General features: G+C 37.4%; 1 protein-coding gene across 2 annotated transcripts in view; it reads right to left on the bottom strand.

The window, feature by feature from the left end:
* The window catches only part of LOC100248532 (protein ILITYHIA), an 82,805-nt gene extending 65,335 nt beyond the window's left edge, over positions 1–17,470 (bottom strand). For both annotated transcript variants that reach the window (XM_010650645.3, XM_019219390.2), the window contains exons 1-12: positions 17,134–17,470; positions 13,087–13,463; positions 12,857–12,988; positions 12,383–12,764; positions 12,085–12,231; positions 11,749–11,933; positions 11,522–11,648; positions 11,333–11,406; positions 10,872–10,948; positions 10,732–10,768; positions 10,431–10,597; positions 10,099–10,282 (exon numbers count right to left, since the gene is read on the bottom strand). In XM_010650645.3, the coding sequence (XP_010648947.1) occupies positions 10,099–10,282; positions 10,431–10,597; positions 10,732–10,768; positions 10,872–10,948; positions 11,333–11,406; positions 11,522–11,648; positions 11,749–11,933; positions 12,085–12,231; positions 12,383–12,764; positions 12,857–12,988; positions 13,087–13,463; positions 17,134–17,248 (2,004 nt within the window). In that variant the 5' untranslated portion in view covers positions 17,249–17,470. The remainder of the gene's footprint in view (positions 1–10,098; positions 10,283–10,430; positions 10,598–10,731; positions 10,769–10,871; positions 10,949–11,332; positions 11,407–11,521; positions 11,649–11,748; positions 11,934–12,084; positions 12,232–12,382; positions 12,765–12,856; positions 12,989–13,086; positions 13,464–17,133) is intronic.
* Between the last annotated feature and the right edge of the window lie 2,817 nt (positions 17,471–20,287).

Here is a 20,287-nt window from a genome sequence, read left to right on the forward strand (position 1 = left end):
GGCACAATTTTTGTACTCATCCAATTCTCAACAAAATTAAATTTTGTATGGAGCCTTTGCATGTCCACTCATCCAATGAAGTGGTCTTCTGTCTACATGGAGAAAAAAAAAGGGTTTTGAGTGTTAGGAGCCTTGCTTTTCTTAATAAAGTGTTGTTGAGTTAAGTGGAGTTGGAGTTTCGCTAGTGAAAGGGGAGCTTTTTGGGGACAGATTATAAGTAGGAAGCATGGGGAGGAAGAAGGGTTTGGTGGTCTTACGATGTGAGAGAGGGGTATGGCGTTGGGTTATGGAAAGCCTTTAGGAAGTGTTGAATATAATGTATTTATAGTATATTATCTTTCCTTGTTAATATAGGTCACATGTATGGTAGTTAGGACTCCTAGCCTTGTATATATATATCTCTCAATTGTAAGTAGACATTACATGAATGAGAATTAAGGTTTTTCTTCTTTCTCTCTCTCTCAACATGGTATCAGAGCTAGGGAAGAAAACCTAATTCTTTCCTGTTTCCCGTGTCATCAACTCCGGGCAACCTTCCGGTGACCGTGTTTCATTCCGGTCACCTTCCCCATCTCCCAATACTTTCCGGTCAGTCGGAACGTCGTTAGAAACCACTCACCGCCGGCGAAACTTTCCGGCGAACTTTTCCGGCGACCTATTTTTCCGACACCGACCATACCAGAAGGAGCGCCTGGAGGAGATCTCCAACTTTTGTGAAGGCACCAGCACCAAAAGAGGATCCACGCGCCGGCCACGCGCCATTTTCCGGCCGGCGACTGCATCTCACGCGCCGGCGCGTGAGGGCGCGTGAGGCCTTTTCCGACGACGCGCCTCCTCCTCCAGCCTCGTCTGCCGCCGACCAGCATCCCTACCTACCTGGTTCTCCCATCCGAGCCCTGCACGTACCTCTTTTGGGGATTTTTGTCTCCGTCAGCCCTCCAAACAGCCTTTCCGGCGAAGTTCCGGCTACTTTCTCTCCACCCCAATCCCTGCACGTGCCTTGGGAAGTGTTCTTCTACCTTTCTGGTGGTACCACGTCGCGATCTGAGGCCGTCTCCCTTTTTCGGTGGTGCCACACCGCAATCTGAAGCCATATTAGGGCTCTCTTCGATCCAAATACGTGAATATGACCACCAAAAATCAGATCTTTACCTCTGTTATCTCTGGATCTCCTATGATTACCTCAGAGAAATTGGTTGGCAGTGAAAATTATCTTTCCTGGTCTGCCTCTGTTGAACTTTGGTTTATGGGTCAAGGATATGAGGATCACTTGGTTACCCAGGAGGCAGATATCCCTGAGGTTGACCGCGTACAGTGGAGGAAGATAGATGCACAGTTATGTAGTGTATTATGGCAATCGGTTGATCCCCGGATTCTTCTTCATCTTCAGGCCTATAAAACTTGTTTTAAATTTTGGACTCAGGCCAAAGGATTATACACGAATGATATCCAGCGTCTTTATAAGGTGGCTTCTGCTATTGTCCATCTCAGCCAACAGGACTTGGATCTATCTACTTATATTGGTCAGATTGCCTCTCTTAAAGAGCAGTTCTTGACTGTGATGCCTCTTACTCCTAATGTTGGGGCTCAACAAACACAGCTTGACAAGTTCTTCATGGTCCTTACTCTTATTGGCCTCCGTCCGGATCTTGAGCCTATTCGTGATCAGATTCTTGGTAGTTCATCAGTTCCGTCCTTGGATGATGTGTTTGCTCGCCTCCTCCGTATCTCGTCCACTCAGACTTTGCCATCTGATAGCGCTTCAGATTCTTCTGTGTTAGTTTCTTAAACTACCTCTCGAGGAGGACGCAGTGGTACCCGAGGTAGAGGCCAACGTCCTCATTGCACCTATTGCAATAAACTTGGCCACACTCGCGATCGTTGCTATCAGTTACATGGAAGACCTCCTCGCACTGCCCATATGGCCCAGTCCTCTGATTCTCCGCTGCCTCAGCCTCCGAGCTCCTCCGCATCTCAGACATCTCAGGCTTCTATTGCCTCTGTTGCCCAGCCTGGTAATGCCTCTGCCTGCCTTACCCACACATCTTCTCTTGGACCCTGGATTCTAGATTCTGGAGCATCTGATCACCTATCTGGTAATAAGGATCTTTTCTCCTCTATTACTACTACCTCTGATTTACCTACTGTTACCTTAGCTAACGGTTCTCAAACTGTGGTTAAAGGTATTGGTTTGGCCCTTCCTCTGCCTTCTCTACCTCTCACTTCTGTCCTTTATACTCCTGAATGTCCTTTTAATCTTATTTCCATCAGCAAAATCACTCGTACTCTTAATTGTTCTATTACCTTTTCTGATAAATTTGTGACCTTGCAGGACCGGAGTACGGGGAAGACGATTGGCATAGGACGTGAGTCTCAAGGCCTCTATCACCTCACCTCAGATTCATCTCCTGCAGTTTGCATTTCCACTGATGCTCCTCTCCTCATTCACAATCGTCTGGGCCACCCTAGTCTCTCCAAGTTCCAGAAGATGGTTCCTCGTTTTTCCACTTTGTCGTCGCTTCCGTGTGAGTCATGTCAGCTTAGGAAACATACTCGTGTCTCGTTCCCAAAGCGTTTGAATAATCGGGCAAAGTCTCCTTTTGAGCTTGTCCACACTGATGTTTGGGGTCCTTGTCGGACTGCGTCTACTTTAGGATTTCAGTATTTTGTCACTTTCATTGATGACTATTCTCGATGTACTTGGTTATTTTTAATGAAAAATCGAGCTGAGTTATTCTCTATTTTCCAGAAATTTTATACTGAAATCCAAACCCAGTTCAATATTTCTATTCGTGTGTTACGCAGTGACAATGCCAGGGAATATTTTTCAGCCCAATTTACTTCGTTTATGTCTCATCATGGGATTCTTCATCAGTCTTCTTGTGCTCATACTCCTCAACAAAATGGGGTAGCTGAACGCAAGAATCGACATCTTGTTGAGACAGCTCGTACTCTCCTCCTCCATAGTCACGTTCCTTTTCGTTTTTGGGGGGACGCTGTTCTTACCGCTTGTTATTTGATTAATCGTATGCCCTCCTCTGTCTTACACGATCAGATTCCTCACTCCCTTCTTTTCCCTGACCAACCACTTTATTTCCTTCCTCCTCGTGTCTTTGGTTGTACTTGCTTTGTTCATATTCTCACTCCTGGACAGGACAAGCTTTCCGCCAAAGCCATGAAGTGCCTCTTCTTGGGATATTCCAGACTTCAGAAGGGCTATCGTTGTTATTCCCTTGAGACTCATCGATACTTTATCTCCGCTGATGTCACCTTCTTTGAGGACTCACCATTTTTTTCCCCCACTTCTGAGTCTCTTCCTGTTTCTGAAGTCTTGCCCATTCCCATTGTCTCCCCACCTGATGCTATGCCCCCTCGACCACTTCAGGTTTATCATCGTCGCCCTCGTGTCGTTGCTCCTCTCCCTTTTCCTGAGGCACCTGCTGACTCACTTCCTATCCCTTCGGCTTCACCTGCCCCGGCTCTGCCTTCTCCTAATGACTTACCCATTGCTGTTCGGAAAGGTACTCGCTCTACTCGTAATCCTCATCCTATTTACAATTTTTTGAGTTATCATCGATTATCTTCACCCTATTCTGCTTTTGTTTCTGCTATATCCTCTGTTTCTCTTCCAAAGAGCACCCATGAAGCTCTTTCCCATCTAGGCTGGCGACAGGCAATGGTGGATGAAATGGCTGCTCTGCACTCTAATGGCACTTGGGATCTTGTTGTTTTACCCTCTGGTAAATCTACAGTTGGTTGTCGTTGGGTCTATGCAGTTAAGGTTGGTCCTGATGGTCAGGTTGATCGCCTTAAGGCCCGCTTAGTTGCTAAAGGCTATACTCAAGTTTATGGTTCTGATTATGGTGACACATTCTCACCTGTTGCCAAGATTGCTTCTGTCCGCTTGCTTCTCTCCATGGCTGCTATGTGTTCTTGGCCTCTTTATCAGTTGGATATTAAAAATGTCTTCCTTCATGGTGATCTTGCCGAGGAAGTTTATATGGAGCAACCTCCTGGTTTTGTTGCTCAGGGGGAGTCTGGTTTAGTGTGCAGGTTACGCCGTTCTCTATATGGCTTGAAACAATCTCCTCGAGCATGGTTTAGCCGTTTTAGTTCTGTTGTTCAAGAGTTTGGCATGCTTCGCAGTACAGCAGACCATTCAGTTTTTTATCATCATAACTCCTTGGGGCAGTGTATTTATCTGGTTGTTTATGTGGACGACATCGTCATTACAGGCAGTGATCAGGATGGTATTCAGAAACTAAAGCAACATCTTTTTACCCACTTTCAGACCAAAGACTTGGGGAAACTCAAGTATTTCTTGGGAATTGAGATAGCTTAATCCAGTTCTGGTGTGGTCCTTTCCCAAAGGAAGTATGCTTTAGACATCCTGGAAGAAACCGGTATGTTAGACTGTAAACCGGTAGACACACCTATGGATCCGAATGTCAAACTTGTACCAGGACAGGGGGAGCCTTTAGGAGACCCCGGGAGATATCGACGGCTCGTAGGTAAATTGAACTATCTCACCATTACTCGTCCAGACATTTCTTTTCCTGTGAGTGTTGTTAGTCAATTCCTACAGTCACCATGTGATAGCCATTGGGATGCCGTAATCCGTATTCTTCGATATATCAAAAGTACACCAGGCCAAGGTGTATTGTACCAGAATAGAGGTCATACTCAAGTTGTTGGTTACACAGATGCAGATTGGGCTGGCTCACCCACAGATAGACGTTCCACTTCAGGGTACTGTGTTTTTATTGGAGGTAATCTAATATCTTGGAAGAGTAAGAAACAAGATGTAGTGGCCAGATCTAGCGCTGAAGCCGAGTATCGAGCTATGGCTTTGGCAACATGTGAACTCATATGGTTGAGACATCTTCTTCAGGAGTTGAGATTTGGAAAGGATGAACAGATGAAACTCATCTGTGATAACCAGGCCGCATTACATATTGCATCCAATCCCGTCTTTCATGAAAGGACCAAGCATATTGAAGTTGACTGTCATTTTATTAGAGAGAAGATCGCATCAGGATGTATTGCTACAAGTTTTGTCAATTCAAATGATCAACTAGCAGACATCTTCACTAAATCTCTCAGAGGTCCTAGGATTAAATATATTTGTAACAAGCTTGGTGCATATGACATATATGCTCCAGCTTGAGGGGGAGTGTTGAATATAATGTATTTATAGTATATTATCTTTCCTTATTAATATAGGTCACATGTATGGTAGTTAGGACTCCTAGCCTTGTATATATATATCTCTCAATTGTAAGTAGACATTACATGAATGAGAATTAAGGTTTTTCTTCTTTCTCTCTCTATCAACAGGAAGAATTGGGATACCTTTAACATAATATTGTCTTTTATTGTAGGAAATGAGCAGAGGGTGAAGTTTTGGAAGGATAGAAGGTGAAGAGACGAGCCTTTGTATGTCCAATTTCCATCTTTGTATGCTTTAGCCTCTTCAAAAGAGGCTTGGGTACTTCTTCAGGCTTATTGTCAGTAAAATCTTTCTTATTCACTTTGTCTAATATATTTTTTTTTTTTTTGATAAGTAAAGAGAAGTATATTAAAATGAAAGAGGAGACACCAAACTAGTGTCCTCTAGGTATACAAAGAGTATACAAAAGCAGCCCCTCGACTCTAAACCAAGGTAGCGAGCAGAAACCCCTACCTATAACTAAAGCCTAGCCACTCAAAAAAGCTAACCAGAGACCGCGGGCTCAAAACTATAAACACCCTCACCCATGACCACAAATTACATACAAAAGAATGTTTCAACCTTTGGATTGACAACACCTCATTCCCAAAAGCCAACAAATTTATTTCCTTCCAAACTGACCAAAATATACATAAGGGGGCCATTTGCCACGCCTTTATACGGATTTTCCCCACAAACACTCCATGCCACCCAAGGAGAGTTTCCTTAACTGTACCAGAGAGAACCCACTCCACACCAAAGAGAGAAAAAAGAAGATTCCACAATACCCTCGTCATAACACAATGGAGTAAAAGATGATCCACCGTTTCTGCTTCAGCAAGACAAAGAAAACACCTATTTGCCAAAGAATAACCCCTCCTCTGGAGTTGGTCTAAAGTTAAGATTTTGCCCCAGGATGCTTCCCAAGCGAAAAAAGCTACCTTTGGAGGCACACATGCTCTCCAAATACCAACATAAGGTAACAGAGCAGAACCACCAGGCTCCAGCGTAGAGTAGAGCGACTTGACTGAGAAAACACCACTTCTAGATGCTGTCCAAACCATCTTATCCTCGTTCTCCCTTTGCACCCTAAAAGCTTGGATTTTAAGCATAAACTGTTCCATCATCTCAATTTCCCAATCATTAAGCGCCCTTGAGAAAAGAGGGGTCCAACCATCCCCTACACATTCTCCTTCAACTTCAAAAAAGGGGATGGACATTGGCTAAGAGATGTTTATGTAAAGCAGAAGAGGAGTCAAAAGATCACATTCTCCTTCATTGTCCCTTGGGAAGGGTCCTCTCGTAGTTATCGTTTTATTTGGTGGGTGTTCATTGGTTTCTATCAGCCACAATGAAAGAGACTCTGTTAGGGTGGCATGGATCCTTCATCACTAAGAAGAGCAAGGTTTGGACAATTGCTCCCTTATGCATATCTTAGACTTATCTTGGACTATCTAGAAAGAGAGAAATAAAAAATTCTTTGAGAATGAAGATTAGTTTATCCAAATTCTTAAAAGTATTTTCCTTAGTAATCTCCTTTTGTGGATAAACCTATATGTAGGTGATGGCACAATGTTTCTAATTGTATTGATTGGTTGGATTCTTGGTAAGGGATGAAGCTATTTTTTGGTACTCCCACCTTGGATTTTTGTTTTTTTTCTTGGCTCTCTTTGTACACTTCCTATGTACCTAGATGCGCTCTTTTCTTTAATCAAAAACAAAGATATATTAAACGTACAATGAAGGAAAAGGGGCCCTCCCCATAAAATATAAGAATCTTATCAAAGTATGACTAAAACCCCTCCACTATGTGAGGAGACCTATACAAAAAAAATCAGTCCACTAAAGGCTATACATCAATTCTGAACAAAGCTCCTCTCATTGTTGTCCAACCTTGATATACTCTTTCTTTGGCACATGTTTATAATACCTCATCATTTACTTATCAAAAAAAAAAAAAAAAATCAAATTTTGTAAATTTTTGTAAATTCCTCACTCGGAAATTTTTATTTTTTTTTTTGATAAGTAAAGAGAATTTCATATATAAAGAGACGCCAAAAAAGGGACTCAAAGTATACAAACCTATACACCCACCACCAAAAGGGTCAAAGAAAAAGGAGGAGAACAACATCCAACTGGCCCAAAAAACAACCTTAATAGGATCCCAACCAATCAATAAAATTAATCATAGTTAGAGGGCATTTAACTATAAACAACTTAGCCTCAGACCAAAGTGAATAAACAAAAGAGTATTTCAATCTCTAGATTGACAACACATCATCCTTGAAGGCCAATCTATTTCTCGCTTTCCAAACCGTCCAAAATATGTAAAGAGGAGCAGCTCTCCACACCTTCCTACGCTTTTTGCCCACAAAAGAACCATGCCAGCTAAGGAGAGTCTTTCTAACTGAAGAGGGCAACACCCAAGACACCCCAAACAAAGTAAAGAGTAACTCCCATAGGACTCTTGTTTTTGAAATGAAAACAACACTAAAATCATAAAATTCCTCATTTGGAAATGAAAACAACACTAAAATCATAAAATTTGGGGTCAAATATGAATTTACTAATTTTTTTTCAAAATTCACTCTTACAATACAACAAAACCAAAATAAGTTAACAATCACTAGTTCAAATGAATTTTTTCCAATTAGAACTCCAAAACCTAACTCATACCCATCTAAATATCCACTAGAATCAACAATTTCAACTTATTTTAAAAGGTAAAAGTTACGATTGATGTTCTTAATTCCACAAAAATCCAAAAATTAATAAATTAATCTTAACAATTGAAAACACATTTCAATCATAAATTTATAAATCTAAATGTGCACCAAATACAAATAAATGAGTAACCAATGAAATTTAACCTAGAAATTTCTAACATTTTCTTATCAACAAAACATAACTAGAAACCCTTAGCCATCTTGGGATATTAGAAAGTATGTTAAATTACTGTTTTTTTAATTATAAGTTCTCAAATATCTTACCTAAATTATATAAAATAACAATGCAATAAATTTTAATATTTTGGGATATTTGGAAATATATTGCTACTATTTTTTTAAAAATTATTAATTTTAAAATATTTTAATCTTTATTATACAAAATAAGAAGGAACAAATAACTATATTATTAAAATTAATAGTTTTCAAATATATTTATATTAATTATAAAAAATAAAAAATAAAATATTTTTGTAAGAATAAGAATTGTTCATTAAACACAACAATATTAAGATATTAATAGAAACAAACGCTACTATTACTTATCAAAAAAAATATATTAATAGAAACAAACGGCCCAATACTTAATAGCATTCAAACATTACTCAAAACAAACAACTTAATACTTCAGGAAATTAAGTTCTATTTAGATTTAAGAGAGCCTTGGCTTCCAACTTATCTAAAAGTTATGAGAAGAAATTCAAAACCTCTTGAAAGCAAAGAAACAACAATTCTTTTATTTCAGATTGTCCCAAGGATCCAAGAGTGCACACAATTCAAATCTTCTTACAAGAATGTCCGTTACCTCACAACTCTTTGGATTTCTATCACCAAAGAATTCACCACTGGACACTTTAGCATCATCTGGCTAGATTGATGATAAACTTGTTCCCCAAGTAAGGGTGTGGCTGAGCACCTCCTCCTTTAGAGAGTAGCCTAAAGCATAATTGTGATGGATGCTTCCTAGGGAATCCAGACCAAATGAGTATTGGAACTTCTCTGAGACATAGAGATGATTATAAGAATATCCTGAATCTAGCTAGTATTGCACTGGATCTTGAGGTAGAAATCCTAGCATTACTGAAAGACTCGAAAAAAAAAACACACACACACACACCAAATCATTAGGCATTTCTAATGCTATAGTAGAAAGGGATTTAGCAACAGTTTTCATACACGGCTGGGGACAGGAGAGGACAATGAAGAAAAGATCATTGGTTCTAAAGGGAAACAGATATTTCTGGATATATGGATTGTTCTTTTCCAAAAAAGTGTAGATTGCAAACCATGAAGCAAATAGGTTAGCCAAGATAGGAAACTCATCCTCTTTCTGATTTGTTGAGGATCATCCACACCATCGGGACCATATGGCAAAAGTAGATTCTTCTTTTTGACAGATAGTTGAATAAATTTTTGAATCCAAATTAAGCCCGTAGTCGTAACTACGGATTTTGCATCCGTTTCTTTTCCTCTTGAGAGTCCCTTTTCTTATTCCTTCTCAAAATTGAATCAAATGGAAGCATCCCATCCTCCCTTGTAGATTCCTTTCTCTGTATATGTATATTTCCAAATAAGAAAGGCTATTCCTTTACCAACATCATGGTCCAGATGGAAGAATAGAAGATTTTAAAAATGAGTTCATTGTCAAGGTGACAAAAAAAGGGTTACTAGACTAGGAGTCTCCTCATACTTGCTCTTCAAGAATTTGCAGAACTAATACAAACTGATTCTGTTGAAGCTGTTTCTTTCCCCTGATAGGTAGAGAAATGAGAAATCTTGTATGACTTTGTTAGGGAGGAATTTTTTGTGTTCCTACTTGTCCATATTGTATGACTTTGTTCACTCCAAGGAGTGCTTTCTTCTATAGATTGCTTTCAAATTTCTATGGTTGAAATAAAATTTGAACTCTTGAATTTTTGTCTAAGAAAGAAAAAAAGACAGAAGGAAAACTAGCGTTTATTGCCAGAATACAAGGAGATGGCCAATACACTTACTCTTGGCTTTGTGACCTTCCAAGCAAATCTAGATTATCTAGTATACACCAATATAATTTATCCAATATGCACCCAATCCAATGAGCATCATAAGAAGATTATGCAATAGAAAAAACACCAACAAAATATATAATACCAGATAATCTAAGATAATGAAGAAAATATATACCCTCCAAACAGCATTTCTTTTTCCAGTGCCAACTATGCATGGGTGATGTGAACAGAATATAATTTGCATGATGGCACTAGGAACAGCAGCCAGTGCTTCCGACGATATCACAATTAAGGCCTTCACCAAAACTTCAACAGATGGAAGAAATGGAACTTGAGCATCCAATGAGTTCTCTGTGTCACTACAAACCCGCAAATTTAGAACCCCTCCCCGAGATCAGAGGAAAAAAAAAAAACAGAAGTATGACCATTGAAAGAAGGAAAATGCAGCAATAAGAAAACCAACAAATAAGCAAAAGAAAATGCACTAACAACAAGTACGGATTGTACCTTGTCTTCAGAAGCTGAATTTTCTCCCCGACTACTGAAAGGAAATTTGTAAATTCTGACAGGAGAGCCTCAGCTAATTTTGGAGCAGCACTAATAATCTTTTTGGTATTATCATAAGCTGCTCTTCGGATGTCCCAACTAGGATGGCATACTAAAAAGAGTATTAACTGCACCAAAACATTTTTCTGTTAGGAATGAAATTCAAATCTGAAAAAGGAGATAAATTTTTATCATTTCTAGTATATGGGAGAAAAATATCTGAAAAGGACATCTGAGTGGTACTTCACATTGGTTTGCTTACCTGTGATAGGGGTGTGACGGAGAAGGTCTCCAACACTCTGTAGAATCAAGGATAAAGAATTCATGATTGTTTTAAAAAAATTTCTAGCACTGGTAGAGATATATTGATTGATAAATTAAGCGAAACAAATGAGTATAAACCTGTGCAAATGTTCGACTATTAGCACCTCAAGAAGATCAACACAAGCCATACAGTCCTCAGTAGATAGTTTTGAGGCCTGCATAGCAACAGAAACAGTTTTGAAAAGTGATGAAGCCATTAAAAGAAAAAAAATAAAATATTGTATCAGACTTATGGATGCTACAAAATGTTCATTTGGAAGTATATCCAGAGTAATTATTATCAAGAATCCAGAGAAAAGTAAATGGACTGAAAAACATAGAACTAACAATGGAAATAACAATCAGATACACAATAGAACTTGTTGCATATTGTACCCAGGGAATTTCTTCTGATAAATGATATCTATTTAATCTTTGACCATAACAATTTATATATTTATTTTGTGAATATATACATACAAACACAAACACACACACATATGTACATATATATGCATGTATGTGTGTGTGTATAACATAAAGAGTCAGTGAATAGCTACCATAGATATTGGCACAAGCGAAGGTTCATTTTGGGATATCAATGACCAAAGTTTTTCCTTTGCCACAGTCTCCTCTGGAAAAAGAAAAGGAAAAAAACTTCTCTAAATGATTAATGATAATAATAGAAAACGTTAATGCAGGAAGAGATGGTGGACATTCTAAATAGGAATCAATGACTTAAAAAATACCTGCTTTGATATCAACAGCAGCAATCTTTGCAACTAAAAGTAATGCATATATGCCATCCAAACGCTGTGCTGCTTTAGTAAAACCTGTTTTTACTAGTTGGACAAGAGGGCCCAGCAAAGATGATACCTGAAGCATGTATTACAAAAGTTACAGTTAAGGGAAGACGAGAACAGCCCAGACAAGACTCAATCAGAAAGAGCAGGGCCATCATAATCAGCCTCCTCACCAGTATAATGGCATCAGTATTTTTGAATATAAATCGTAGGCAACGAAGATGCCCCCTCCTTAAACCTTCCTTCTCCTTAAGGCCAGAGACTAGAAAAGAAACCACATCACGTTGAAGTGCATCAGCAGATCGTGCCACCCAGGAAGCTAAAGCTGGTAAAATTGCAAGCTTTACCTCTTCATTTCCTGGAAATCGAAACAAAGGACATAAATATCTGTGCATGCAAAGTACAGATAGGAAGCAGACAAGAAAGATTAGAAAGATGAAAATCAAACCGAAGAGGAGAGCCCTATGTCTGATGAGTATACAAAGTAAGGAAATCAGATAACACATTACCATCATCCTTATAACAAGATAACAGAAAGCCACAAATGGTAGGTGACAGGCTGTTGAGATATTTCCCTTCAGGAGCATTAGACAATTCTTGCAGAGCATTGATCATTCCAACCCTCTGGTAGGGAAATGCAAGTCTTCCCTCTGATCCTGTTTGCATGGAAACCCTAATTAAAAAAACGTAACTAATCCAAAGTTGATTCATAAATTAAAGGTGCAAAAGCATCAGCTAGCTGCACACAGAAAAAGGAGAATCTTAACAGGAAAATATAAAAACAATGACAAAAAGGCAAATCCAAACCTCCAATTACAGCTTTGATAGAATTAAACATCGCTTCTATAGCATCAGGATTACTAGATTTTTGGCTTAAACAGCATACTATAGACAAGGCCCCATGTCGTCTTCCTTCATCTGCATGGCGAGCCTGTGCTAATACAACTGAAAGAATTTCAATAGCATATTTGCTCAGATCAAGGTTGACTGATTTCAGAAGGACGCCGACTGATTCCAACACAATCTCAGGGTTACGTTTCAACATCTTAATAGCAGATGGAACCACAATACTCTTAAAATCTTCATGCACCATATGTGTAAAAAGTGGATGAAAAGCTTCACTAAGACCCTTTGCTGGCTCTTCTCTTGCATTTAGAACTGCTTTAACATATATGTCAAGAAATATTGGCTGCGAAAAGCAAAGCACCATATTAAACTAAGGTCATAAAACATGAGGACTATCTCCATACATACAAGAGGTTAAAGACAAACATTTCTCACCTTGCACTGCTCAAACAACAAGGGCTTTCTACTTGAGAATTCCAGCAATAGCCATATTAATTCAGGGCTATCCTTGTAAGAAATCCGAGCATCCTTTAGTTCTTCTATGTAGATTTTGTAAATGTCTAGTGACTAGAAAAATTTATGAACATAGAATGCAAAAGAATTAAAAGTTGAAATTAGAATAAAGATAATATCCTCAAAATCCAGAAAAGATTATTGAGCCAAACCTGAGAGAATAAACAGAAAAATGTTCGCTTGCATGCCCTTCGCACACGGAAAGATCCTTGCATAACGATATGAAGTACAGATGCCTGTACAGTAGCTACTCTACAAAATGCATTCTTTGAAACTGAGGCGAAGCGACTTTTACTTAGTAGGAGACATGACCACTTCAGAAGTCTGTAGCAGCCTATATTAGACTGGAACTTTGATTGCTTTTCCATAAACTGAACAAGGGTGGCTGCAAAACTTTTCATAAATATAACCTCGCCTAAAGCTTTTGAAATCACATCATCTACAGCTTTCCTCGATCCATGATCATCATAAATATACAATGTATTGAAAATAATATCTACCAATAGTGATGCAAGCTCAGCCGACATTTCTGCACCAGTCAAAAATAAAGGATGTAATACACAGAATAGCAGTAGGCATGAATGATATAAGATGTAAAAGATAAAGAGAGGTATGTCACGTTGTCTAACAGAAAAATTAATGTATCTCAAGTTATCTACAGTTCTATGTTTTTTCTTTTTTATTTTGATTTTTTTGCATAGATAAACTTTTTTCCCTTTAATTTTTTTCTCGTCCCCTCTAAGACTCAAAACTGGAACCCCCCACCACCCAATCCCAACCACTTGAGCCAGGCCTCAAGGGCTCAAGTTAATTGCAGTTTTGCTTTTCACAACAACCCAATAGGATCAAATGCATAAAAAAGCAAGTACAAGAGAGTTATTGAAAAAAAAAATTTTAAATCTCCCATCTTCTAGTTAGGGTATGTATGAAGAAGATACCATAATGATAGAAGAACCCTGAAAATACTATGAAGATTTAATAATTCAGGAATTTTGTGTACACTACTGATTTCTAGAGCATGTTAAGTAGCATGATACACCCAACATAGAATCATAGCCTTATGAGGAATTTGGCTCACATGGATACCACTAAGACACATGCATATGGATCATATGCAACCATGGATTGAAAAATTGCAATCTAGCGGCAAAATTTTGCCAAAAAAATTGGCTATTGGACATGGCGAACATGATATCAAGAATGGAGACCTATTGTCATGTAAACTAACTTTATTGTTCCTTTATCGTTTCTTTGATGAAATGGCAATCTTTTTTTCTTTTTTCTTTTTTTTGATAGGAAACGACAAAGAGATATATTGATAGAAAAAAGAAGTACAAGAGAAGGATGAGGAATCCTCCCACCAAAGAAAAGCTAAACAACAAGAATCTACAATGTAAAAACAAACAAACTCTCTAGGTTTTTGATGAAATGGCAATCTATCTCCACATGCTTCGTCTTATTGTGATGAAAAGAGTTCTTAGCAATTCTTATGGCAACCTGATTGTCACAAAACATCTTCATGAACATTTCAACAAGAATTCTTTGTTCCACTAGTAACCTTGTCAACCATATTCCTTCACATATGTTGAGAGCCATGGCTCTAAACTCAACTTCTATGCTACTCCATGCTACAATTGATTGTTTCTCGCTTTGCCAAGTAAATAGATTTCTCCATACATAGGTTTAGTACCCTGAGGTCGATCTTCAATCTATTGTTGAACTAGCCTAATCAACATCAGAGATGATTTTAATTTCTCTGTATGAGGCCTTTCTGAAACATAGACCCTTGTCTAGTGTCATCTTTAGGTATCATAAGATCTAATACGCTACATTCATGTGCTCCTCGGTTGGGTTGTTCATGAACTGGCTCACCACACTAATAGAAAAACCAGTGTCAGGTCTTGTGTATGAAAAGTAAATGAGTTTCCCCACGAGTCTTTAATATCTAACTTCGTCCAGAGGAGCACTCCTTATTTGTATGGTCAATAGGAGCCTCAGCAGGCTTTCACCCAAGCATCCTTAATCTAGGACATACTTGTGATAAGACACAAAAATACCCTTCCTTGACCGAGCAACTTCCATGCCAAGAAAGTATATAAGATTTCCCAACTCTTTGATTTCAAAATCCTCGGCTAGAAAGCTCATAAGTTTACACATTTCCTCCTCATAGTCCCTAGTTAGGATAATGTCATCCACATTTACAATGAGAATGGTTGCCTTTCCCTTGGGTGAATGTTTGACAAATAGAGTACGGTCAGCCTAACACTGAGAATACCCATACCTCTTTACTGCTTTTGTAAACTTGTCAAACCAAGCTCATGGAGATTACTTGAGAACAATAATAACTTACTAAGCTTGCAAATTTTATTAACATTTGCTTGTGTCTTAAAGCTCGAAGGAATTTCCATGTAGACTTATTCTTCCAAGTCACCATTCAAAAAGGCATACTTGATGTCTAGCTAATGAAGAGGTCAATCTAAGTTGGTTCCCAATGATAACAGAACTCGAATTGTGTTGAGTTTGGCATTAGGGGCAAAAGTCTCACGGTAGTCAACTCCATAGGACTGAGTGAACCCCTTAGCAACCAGCCGAGCTTTGAACCTGTCCACAATTCCATTTTCCTTACATTTTACAGTGAAAATCCATTTGCATCCAACTAGTTTTTACCTTTTAGTAATTCTGAGATTTCCCAAGTTCCACTCTTCTCTAAAGCCCAAATTTCTTCCCAAATAGAAGCCCTCCATTCAGGTGGTTTGATAGCTTCTTGTATATTGTTGGGAATCTGTTTGTCAGTAAGTTGGTGACAAAGGCTTGGAAGCTAGGTGGCAGTCCTTCATAAGAGACAAAATTACAAATCATGTGATCTGTATAGGATCCAACTCCTTTCCTCAAGGCAATGGGCCTATAACGATCATTATTAGAGAGCTCATTATGGACAAATTCAGAACTATTGTTGCCGGGAGGAATTTCAATTTCAGTGGAGTTGCAGAAAAAATTAAGTGAAAAAACAGAGAAATGAAAACTAGAAACCTTGGGATTGTTTTGGTTTCCCAAAAAATAAAAATAAAAAATAAAAACTCACCCAAACTAATCCAAACAGTTGAATCAACTTCATGATAAATCTCTCTAAAAAAACTAATTAAAGCTAAGATAAAAGGGAACTGATTTTACCAAACCTTTATAAACTTCATATGCCCTAAGAAAATTACCCTTGATTTTGGTTGGGTTCCCGAAACAACTAACAAAAATTAGTGAAAACTCAAAACTATGAATATTGCAATATTTTGGCTTCCAAAAATTTAAAATACACACACATCAACCTCTTGAAAAATCCAATACCCAGAATACAAATTTCCTTCCGCTTTTCACGATTTTCTCAGCATCCAAACAGAAACTACACCCACCCAAATTACAAATCCCACATCTTTATGGTTTTCAAAAAATGAAATGGCCCACCTAATCAACCTCATGATAAATCTCACACAAAATCTAATTAAAGCTAACACAAAGACACACTATATTTCCAAAAGCTTCATAACTTCTTCTGCCTTGAGATAAATGAAGTTTTAACTTCCAGTTTGGTCCCTAACAAAACCAATGAAAAGCAGACATATCAAACAAAAGACGTCTCATTGTTTTGGTCTCCCAAAAATGAAAATAAAATAAAATAAAATTCTCACCTGAACTAATCCAAAAAGTACAATCAACCTGATAAAAATATCCAACGCTCAAATACCAGTTTCAGTTCATTTCTCACCATTTTCTCAGCAACCAAAGAGACACTACACACCAAAATTATGAATTACACCCACATGAATAATTCCAATACGCAAGACCAATTTCTTGCAAGTTCTCACTATTTCCTCAGCAACCAAACAGATACCAGACTCACCTAAATTACGAACCTTACGATTGTTTTGGTTTCCAAAAAATGGAAAGTTGTCACCCAAACTAATCCCAACAGTAGAATCAACCTCATAAGAATTTCCAACACTCCAATTCAAATTTCCTTCCATTTCTCATCATTTTCTCAACGACCAAACAGACACTACAGTCACTCAGAGTACGAATCTCGCGTTGTTTTAGTTTCCCATAAATGGAAAAAAAATCCCACAATGAACTTATCCAAAGAACATAACCAACACCGAGATACCAATTTCTCACCATTGTCTCAGCAACCAAGCAGCTCGAAAACTTACCCGAATTGGTCAGAATAGGCGGGATTTCATCTCGGAAGATCCGAACGCGCTTCTTGGTGGAGACAGTTGATACAGACCCGGCAATGGCGGCAAGAGATTCTGACCAAGCAGCCATTGGTGGATCGATCAGAATTGAAGATCCAAACGCAGCCGACGATGCTGATTGAAACGACGGCGTTTTGGATTTTCAGCAGAGTGTTTCCTAGGGTTTTAGGAGCAGCAGAGATATATAGGACTGCCAACGCAAGCCTTTCAGTAAAGACTAAAAGAGAGGATCATCAAGGGTCCTAGTGGTAGTAGGGTTTAACCCACATATTTTCGCCTAATATTCAAGTATCAATTAAGTAGACACTCCATTTTTAGCATTCATAAATAAATAATTTTCTCTTCCCTTTTTGAAACATTATGCTTTTAAAGTGTAAATTTTTTAGAACTCCAATATTAAAAAATAAAATAGCCAATGTGTTCATTTTAAGATTGATTTCAATTATTAAAGCATTGTTAATAACCTTCATCCATAAAGTTGTGAAATATGGTATTATGACCTACATTTTATTAGACTACTTAAGCTCGAAAAACATAACATAACCTTTGCTATATATTTGGTAAATTTAATGTGGTTGGCATTTGAGTTACGCGATATTAACCTTTTTCAAGTGAATATTATGAGAATGTGAGGGGTAGCCCTTTTGCTTGCCTTTTTGGAAGATGTCAAAAAATCAGTCTTGATTAGTTTATAACTAACTTGAAATTATGAGCAACTAGTAAAATGATGAATTACTAGGATGAGTTAGCTTTACCAAAAATACAAGATCAAATGCATAGTGGCATCAAACAAACGCTAATAACTTACTATTGGTTAAGATCAAATACTAACCCTTAATTCGTGGTTTTATCATTTGAGTTTCAATTTGACAAGGCTTTACTTCATTAGATATATGTTATTAATGATTTCCCATTGATTATGTAAGGAGGTCTATTTTATCATCAATATTGTTATCCTTGCGATGGCTATTTTGCACTTCAAAGTAAAGAAATTACTCCCTTGGGCACTAGTGTTTAGTTGAGTTTGTGTATGTCATAAGTTGAGTCTTTTTTAACTATGTTAGTTTTAGCATTTCTACTTCCCCTACCAATTAAGTATCTTTATATCCAATCCTTTCCATAGCATTTTAGACTTCTGTGTATCTATTTTCCATTAGACTACATTATTTCTCACCAGGAATGTGTTTCCTACCTATCCCTATTTGAAAATAGGTTTCTAACATGGTATCTTCCCATTAATTTTTAGGTCATATCCAATTATCTATTTTATCAATGGGAAGAAGATTTGCAAATCCCCTTACCCTTTCTAAAGCTTTCCAAAGCCCAACTTATAGCTTCCAACTTCAATAATATGCATGGTAATAACATTTTTGACATGTTTGAGCCTTTCTTAATCCTCTTGAGTACGAGAAATTCTTCATTTTGTTCACTTACCTGTTGTTTAACCTTCTAATACATTTTAATTTTTTCTTCTCAAACAAATTGTTCATAGTCTCATGATTTTTTTCCTCTTTTGTGTTCCAGATATGCAATTTTTCTATTTTTTTTCTAAGGCTTTATGATGATAATAAAACCATTTGTGTTCTTAGCCTTTCCTTTGTTATCATCGAAAAGAAGACTACCCAACCCTTGGGTGAACAATTAAAAATGCATATCACTAAGAAGGTCAAGCAGTGCATAAATTCTAAGTCATATATCCTTATGAAAAGGAGTGCTCAAGAAGATTCTAATAAAGTCTTCCATAATTATTCCATCAACATTGCCTCAAGATCTCCATTTCGCACTTGGTTGGTGACCATCAAGCTAATTCTACCATACATTTAAAGAAATGAACAAATATGCCCTACAATGCTAGTAATCGTAGGGATCATACCCATGAAGGAGTTAATGATATACTTATTCTTAATGTATTAGATGACAACTCTTGGGACACAAGTATCATTTTGAGTATAAAAAGTCTAAGCATCATTCCATATACCATGAAATGGCCATCTCCTTCCCACTTAACATGGATATCTTTTTTGAGGGTGTGTCAACCTTAACTCAATCAATGTAGCTTGATAGAGAAGAGGTAAAGTTCTTTTTTTTTTTTCAAAAAAAAAAAAAATCTTCATCCTATTAATGTTAAAAAAAAAAAAGGGTACTTTAGTAAAACAATGAAGACTTGCTTTTTAAAGAAGTTGGTAATATTACATACTAAGAAAATAACATTATAACTAAAAGGCAAAAGCTCCTTGAACTACATTGCATAGAAGGAGAAAGATTTTGTTACCCTCACACTATTTCTATTAGAATGTAAGATCGTGGTGTAATGATTAAAGAAATAATACAAGATGAGTTGACTTTGGCAATTGATTAGATTTGATAAAAAAACAACACTTTCCACTTGCCAATGAACTATCATACTAAACTACTTCTGTTTCTTTTGCTCATACATTTTATGTAGAACAAATTATCTTTAAGGCGTAACCTTAGTCAACTTCGATAAAAGAGATTATACTTGGTTTGTTGCTTTTTAGTTCATAAATTTTAAAAAGGTATTTAACAGTGAAATTCTTACTTGAAGAAATTAAACTAGATCAATAATTAACACTCTCAGTCCTTAAACCAAAAATAAAAATAACAAGCAATTGTATAGCACTTAGGTCATCTCCACATGGAATTCTTACTTGGAAGAAGCAAAGGTAAGGAAAAAAGGGTGTTATTGTTGTTTAGAAGCTTAGAAGGAATTAATTTTAAAGACAACAAGCAAAAATGAGAAATTTAAAGATAAAAAAATTAAAGAGAAGTAGACTTTAAGAGTAGGGATGAATTGAGATTACCACTCCTAGCTATTATTCTCCTATAAGATGTTGAACCAATACTTGCAGCTTCAGGTTTAGACCAAGGATTTGTACCAAAAGATCTTTGCTTAGAATGAATAAGAACCACTTCAACAAGCCTTCACTTACTTTGATTACTTTCTTTTAGGTCCTCATAACCACATGCTTTAGATGGGTTTCATTTCATCCTAATAGAATTGTGCTTAACTCATGGAAATCGATACAATGATCTTTAAGCATGCAAGGTTGCTTGACTTACATCCCTCATAACCATTGCAACATACACT

This window comes from Vitis vinifera, chromosome 4, assembly GCF_030704535.1.
Source record: "Vitis vinifera cultivar Pinot Noir 40024 chromosome 4, ASM3070453v1".
NCBI lineage: Eukaryota > Viridiplantae > Streptophyta > Magnoliopsida > Vitales > Vitaceae > Vitis > Vitis vinifera.